At 65.4% G+C, this 6,438-nt stretch overlaps 1 protein-coding gene across 1 annotated transcript; it reads left to right on the plus strand.

Annotated features, from left to right (window-relative positions):
* Positions 1–1,094: 1,094 nt before the first annotated feature.
* ELF3 (E74 like ETS transcription factor 3) lies at positions 1,095–6,040 on the plus strand. Its single transcript, XM_075443176.1, has 9 exons — positions 1,095–1,177; positions 1,875–2,043; positions 2,707–2,928; positions 3,170–3,256; positions 3,349–3,468; positions 3,670–3,759; positions 4,376–4,492; positions 4,671–4,866; positions 4,992–6,040. Exons 2-9 carry the CDS (start codon positions 1,881–1,883, stop codon positions 5,110–5,112), a joined length of 1,116 nt encoding a protein of 371 aa, XP_075299291.1. The 5' UTR covers positions 1,095–1,177; positions 1,875–1,880; the 3' UTR covers positions 5,113–6,040.
* Positions 6,041–6,438: the final 398 nt, after the last annotated feature.

Here is a 6,438-nt window from a genome sequence, read left to right on the forward strand (position 1 = left end):
CACCACCTCGTCACAGGGGACGGCTTGATGCCAGGCACCGGTCTGCAGTGACGAGGACCTGGGGGTGGCTGTGTGGCGGCAGGCTCTGCCCTGCTCGCGCAGCGCCCGGCGTTTGTGCCAGCCCACGTGTGCCGTGGATGTGGCTGGCTTGGAAAAGTACCAGCACCAGGCAAATGGGTGCCCCGTTGTTGGCCTGGGGCTCCTCTGCCAGCACAGGGCTCGAACTAGTGCGAGGACACCCAGACAGGGTCCCCAGGACCCCAAGAGCCAGAGGGGCAAGAGCCACCAGACGGTAATTCCCCAAAGGCACCCCACGACCCTGCCCTGCCCCTGTCCCATGTCCCCGGGGGGTGAACGCATCTGCCTGTGCCAGGCACTGGGGACATGGCGGGGAAGGGGCCACCACGGCTCTGCAGCCTGTCCCAGACCTCCCCCCAGGCAAGAACCCACCCGTCCTGACCCAGAGAGCAGCAACACTCCGACACCTGCCTGCTCCCTGCTCTGTCCCCGTGCAGACCCCCGTCCCCACTCGAGTCCCGCTCCCATCGTCCTGGTCACCGGGTCCTTCCCCTCCTCTGGGGAGAAGCCGTGCCCGTGCCGGAGTGGGCAGCGACCCGGCGATCCGGACGTGGCCAAGGCACCTGCTGGGCACGAGGGCTGGGCTGCCCTGAGCGGGGTCTGCCATGCGGGCAGCGTTCCCGGCGCTTGGCCGCGGGCAGAGCCGCGGGGAGGGATGCGCAGCCCCCGGGCTCGGCGCCGGGAGCCGAGCGAACCCACCGCTGCGGCAAACAACCACGAGCCGGGCAAACGGCAGCGAAGAAAACACCCCGCGAAGGCGGTGTGGGTGAAACTCTGGGCACCGGCGGGGCGAGGGCTCTGACAATGATTAAACTGGCCAGCCCAGATTTCCCGGCAAGGCAGCGCTGGGCTGGGACCCAGTGGTTCATATTATGCAAATCACCTGGATCTGGGAGCATGAACGTTTCGGGCTGGAATTCCCCTCGGGCCGCCGGATCGCGTTACGCCGCCCGCGCTATAAAAGCGTCGGCGCGGGCAGGGCTGGCCCATCAGCACCAGCCTCCCCGGGCCCATGAGCAGCGGCTAGCGGCCGCGCGCCGTGCCCCCTCGCCGCTCTCCGGATTAGCTGCCGCTCTCGGGAGCGTCGTCGTCGCGGAAGGTACCGGAGTGTTTCCATCGGGGGCCTTCTGCCGTCCCCCGGCTCGGGACAGCTGCTCTGCTCCTCTCCCCGCGCGCCTTCGCTCTCGGGGGATGCGCTTGGTCTTTATTCGCTCCACGCCTGTTCTCCCGCCGCGGCTGCCGGTGCTTTCGGGGGTCAGCGAGACGGCGGGCTCTCAGGGCTTCCCTCCGGCCCCTGGGTTTGTCCAGCGAACAGCAAGATTCGGCTTCTAGTGGCGGGGGCTTGGTGCCCTCCCGGCTGCGGAGTTACTGGGACGCGCTGCTTGCGACTGGGCGAGGGGACTGGAGCTGCCGTGGCGGGGGTCCCTGCGGCGGGCAGCAGGCTGTGCCGTGGGGCTGGGGGAGCGCTCGCCGGCCCCCTGCGAGGGGCTGTGCCACGCCGCACTCCGCCAGCTGCCCGCTCGCTGGGGACGGGGTCTGCGCAAGTGGGGTGACGCCGTGTCCCCGCCGTGTCCCCGTCCCAGCCTCGGTGGCTTCCAGCCGCGGGGCAGTGGTGAGTCAGGCCCCAGCCCCGGCCGCGGGTGCTGGGCGGGTGTCGTTGACCGGAGAGGTGACGATGGGTGGAGGGAGGGAGAGCCCGGCCTCACCCAGTTGGGTGCTGGGGCTGCGGCGGGCGCTGCGGGCTGGGGTCCCTCCGCCTGCACGGGGCCGGGGCTCACTGTCGTCTCTCGGCACAGAGCTCGATGGCGGGATCTTGCGAGATCAGCAACATCTTCTCGAACTACATCAGCGCCATGTACCAGCCGGACGAGGTGCAGCCGACCCTGGACGTGCTGGGACCCCCCGGGGACGGCGGCAGCCTGGGGCTGAGCCTCCCCAGCAGCCAGCCCCCGGCACAGGGCACCGGTAGGACCGGGGCAGCGGTGGGGGCTGCAGAGGGGACCCAGCGCGCGAGGCAGCAGCCAGGCAGCGCGACTGGCTTGGGAGAACGTTGTAAGGTCCTTGTCCCGCTGGGGCAGGTCGAGAGCTTCCACCGTGCCTCAGTTTCCCCAGGGGTGTGTTGGCTGGAAGGTCACTGGAGGAGGCCCTGGGTGGCACAAGGTGCTTGGAGCATGTCCGATGCGTAGAGCAGACAAGGGAATCGCCGCCCTCCTCCCCCAGCACATCCCTGGGGATGGACCCAGGGGTCACCAGGAGAGCAGTCTGAAGTACAGTCTTGGTGTCGGGGGTCCCAGCCGGCTGGTGGGACCATCATGGGGTGGCCCTGCCATGGGGAATGCAGCAGCAGAGCAGGGCGGATCCCAGCACGGACGGGACAAGCGGCACCAGAACAAACAGCGCAGGGAGTGTCAGGTCTCTGCTGTCCCCCAGGACAGGAGCAGGGCAGAGCTGGTGGCCCAGGACCAGGCGCTAAGGACCCGTTAGCCCCATAACCCTACAAGCGCAGGGCCCGCTGTGCCCCCCGTGGTCGCCACGGGGCCAGACGCGGTGCCCGACGGCAGCCCGCGCGTGGCACTCGGTGCCGGCACGGCCACCCTGCCGCTGAGCCCCGCTCTCCGTCCCGTGCAGACAAGCCGGAGTGGTTCGGCGAGCTCCCGTACTTCTGGACCAAGGTGCAGGTGCTGGAGTGGATCAGCTACCACGTGGAGAAGAACAAGTACGACGCCAGCTCCATCGACTTCTCGTGCTGCAACATGGACGGGTACGCGCTCTGCCACTGCAGCAGGGACCAGATGCGCCTCATCTTCGGGCCCCTGGGGGACGAGCTCTACGACCGCCTGCACGAGATCAGTGAGTGTCGCAGCGTCCCCCTCATCCCCACACCTGGCAGCTCGAACCATAAGGCTGAGACCCCCCTCCCAGCCCAGGACCCCCAGCCCCCGGGCACTGTGGGGGCTGCCCGGGGGGGCCGTGCAGCGGGACAGGGCGGCGCAGACCGGAGTCCAGGCGGGGCTGGGCTTGGCTCCCAGTACACACCATTCCCCTCCACGCCATGTGAGCATCGCTAATCCCAGTCCCCCCGCCCCTGCAGCCTCTGACGAGCTGAACTGGATCATTGACTTGCTGGAAAAAGAGGATGCGACTTCCCAAGAGACCCTCCTGGACTGCAGCCACCTGGGTAAGAGAAGACCCTCAGCCGAGCCTTCTCCCCAGGGACCACAGCTGGTGCAGGCAAGGCTAACTGCTTCTTCTCCACTCTGCCCCTTCCAGAGCTGGGAAACCCCTGTGCCAAGGACTCCCTGGAGGACACGAAGCCCACAAACCCTTTCCTATCCACAGACTTCACCTACTTGCCTGGTGCCATGTCCCCAGGCAGCTCCGATGTCTCAGGTCAGTGTTTTGCCCGGCGAAAAGGTCCCTTGGCTTGTGCTGATCCGAGAAATCAGTGGGGAACTGCCCCACTGCCAAGGGTGGGTCTGGGTCTCACACCAGGTTGCCTGCAGGTGCCCGGGGTGGTGGTGGGGAACCCAGGGGAGAGCATCTCCAGATGCCAGCAGCTGGTGGTCCAAGCCCCGTCCCTTTGCCTCTCAGGGCCTGTGATGTCCCACAGCCCCAACTCCCAGGACTCCGGTGGAAGTGACCTCGACCTTGACGCTGCGGAAGCAAAGCTCTTCCCTGACGGTGAGTTGTTCGCTGCCCGCCGGGAGCGGGGAGAGGGGGGCTTGCTCCCGGGCCTTTCCAGCAGCCGCAGAGCGCGTCCTGCCTGGGGGTTTAGGGACAACGCCTCAGCCTCCATCCCCACGCTGGGAAGCAGGGGGGGGGCTGGTTTTCCGTGCGCCCGGGGTCTGTTTCTCTCCACCGAGTGTGGCGATGGTGCGGGCTCTGGGGCAGAGCTGGGGCAGCCGGGACAGAGGTGAGCGTGGGGGGAAGGGGCAGATGGTGGCTGAGGGCTGCAGCCAGAGACCCTGGGCACTTAAAGCTGTGTTCGGTGTTGATCCCAGCTGGAGGTGATACTGGGAATAGTGGGGGTGCAAGGAAGCAGCAAGGTCTGGGGACGAGCAGCATGCTGCCCAGTGGCGTGGATGAGGGTGGGATGAGGCTGGAGGGCACGGGAGATGGTGCTCTCAGGGGCACGGTTCCTGGAAAGAGGTCACAGCCTCCAGTCTCTCCCCCTGCCCCAACCAGCTCTCCCCTGTGCTTCTGCTCCGGAGGAGAACGTCTCTGTGCCCAGGGAGGGGGGAGCTTCAGCCCAGCAGGCTCTGCGCAGCGTAACGCGTCCCCTCGTCTGTGTGCACAGATGGCTTTGCAGGGAGCAAGAAAGGGGACAGCAAACACAGCAAGCGGAAACGGGGACGGCCCCGAAAACTCAGCAAGGAGAGCAGAGACTGCCTGGAGAGCCGGAAGAGCAAGCACTGTACGTGGACCCTCCAGCCTGGGAGCCTGGGCTCCCTCTCCCCGCTTGGCTCCATGTGGGGAGGTGGGACGAAGGGCCGTATCTGCTGGCCATGCCCCTTGGCGGGGAGGGTAGGGAGGTCCAAAGTGCAGGGACCTGCAGGACCTTCCCAACTCTACAGCTTGCTCTCCTCTTCCAGCCCCAAGAGGCACCCACCTGTGGGAGTTCATCCGGGACATTCTGATCCACCCCGAGCTGAACGAGGGGCTGATGAAGTGGGAGGATCGGCGGGAAGGTGTCTTCAAGTTCCTGCGCTCAGAAGCAGTGGCTCAGCTCTGGGGCCAGAAGAAGAAAAACAGCAGCATGACCTACGAGAAGCTGAGCCGAGCCATGCGGTGAGTGCCGTCCCCTGTCCCCGGCGGGGATCTGCCCCACGGGGCTGGGTCAGACCCACCAGGGATGACCCCCCCACAGCATCTCCCTGCATCCAGAGCCCCGATTCCACTTCCACCTCCTCCAGATATTACTACAAGCGAGAGATCCTGGAGAGAGTCGATGGGCGACGGCTGGTGTACAAGTTTGGGAAGAACTCCAGCGGCTGGAAGGAGGAGGAGGTGCTCAACAGGAACAAGGAGCTGTAGGAGCCCGGGATGCGCCGGGGTCTGACAAGCCCCTTGGGGCCAGCCCCGAGCTGGGCTCCTCGGCAGGAGACTTTGCCTGCAGCTGTATCTGGAAGATGCTGCCCTGCGCAGCGTGTGGAACTCCGACCCTTGCATGGGCACGCTCGTGCGTGCTGGTGACTGCCGGCACCGAGGTGTTTAAAGCTGATATTTTGGCTCCAGTAGGTTATTGCAAACCGTGATTTCCCTCGCTGGATTCGCACCTCCGACTGGAGTCGCAGCAACGTTGGCTGTTTCTAAGCCTGGACAAACTGGGAAAAGCAGTCTGAGCGCAGCTGGCACCGCGGCGAGAGCCCTGAGGGTCTCCTGCTGCCGCCCACCTCCCGCCCGGGCAGCGGGGCAGCACCGCCAGCTCGCCTGTGACCGGGCAGACCTCGTCCCGGCCGCAGGGTCCCCCCTCCCCGATCACCGCTCGCGCCGTGGCGAAGGCACCCACTGTTGTGCGACGGGTGAGGCCCCGCTGTGCCGCAGCTTCTCGGTGTGGCGCCTGCTGAGAGAAGATGGGAACGTTGTGGAGCTTCAACCTGGCCATGGAGAGCTCTCGGGAGAGAGGACTGCGACACTCCGCATTTCCAGCCCGGCTGCCTGCGTCTGGAAACAGGCCTTTTCCCCAAAAGTAGCTTCTAATTTATGTAAGACCAAAAAAAGCACAGAATGAATGTACAGATATATTTTTTCATGAGTAAGATGTTCCCGTGTGACAGTGTGCATTGCAGGGCGCGCGCGCGTCCCGTGGCGGGGGGGATGCTCAGCTGGACTGAAGCCATGTCCCGGGGGCACAGACCGGCTCTGTGTCAGCCACGGGAGGGGGACGCCAGCCCCGGCACCCAGCAGGTGCCTGTGGTTTCCTCCTTTCCAAATGGGAACATGAGAGGAATAAATTGTTGTTTGGTTGGGTTTTTTGTACCTCTCTGTCGTTGTGTTTGTTTTTCTGAAAGATGTGGTGGGGAACAGACTGGGCCGTCCCATTGCATGAACCCTGTCTGCCACCATCCTCTTGCCTGCCATGGCCTGGACTTGCCTGGTCCTCCTAGCATGGGGTCTTCCTTAGGATGAGGTGGGCTGCTTGTCCCTGGGCTGGTGGGAGTCAGATCCTGAGGCCTTGTCTCAAAGCCAGACATGCAGGGGCATCGTACAAGTGCTCCCAAACGTTGGCCCTTCTGAGGACCCTCCAGAAATTCAGCCTTGGCACTTGCCTTTGCAGGAGGGCTTTCCCGAAGCACTGGCTCCAAGTCAGAAGCAAATTCCTGGTCCCAGAGCCCAGTCTGCCATGGTCTGGTGTGGGGG

The sequence above is a fragment of the Opisthocomus hoazin genome, chromosome 25 (assembly GCF_030867145.1).
Source record: "Opisthocomus hoazin isolate bOpiHoa1 chromosome 25, bOpiHoa1.hap1, whole genome shotgun sequence".
Lineage (NCBI taxonomy): Eukaryota > Metazoa > Chordata > Aves > Opisthocomiformes > Opisthocomidae > Opisthocomus > Opisthocomus hoazin.

What these genes read in the sequence shown, in the direction of transcription:
- ELF3 (XM_075443176.1), top strand. Translation starts at nt 1,881, where the DNA reads ATGGCGGGATCTTGCGAGATCAGCAACATCTTCTCGAACTACATCAGC. An exon ending in GCCCCCGGCACAGGGCACCG is followed by an intron (nt 2,044 to 2,706) that starts GTAGGACCGGGG and finishes CGTCCCGTGCAG; the next exon opens with ACAAGCCGGAGTGGTTCGGC. An exon ending in AAGCTGAGCCGAGCCATGCG is followed by an intron (nt 4,867 to 4,991) that starts GTGAGTGCCGTC and finishes CACCTCCTCCAG; the next exon opens with ATATTACTACAAGCGAGAGA.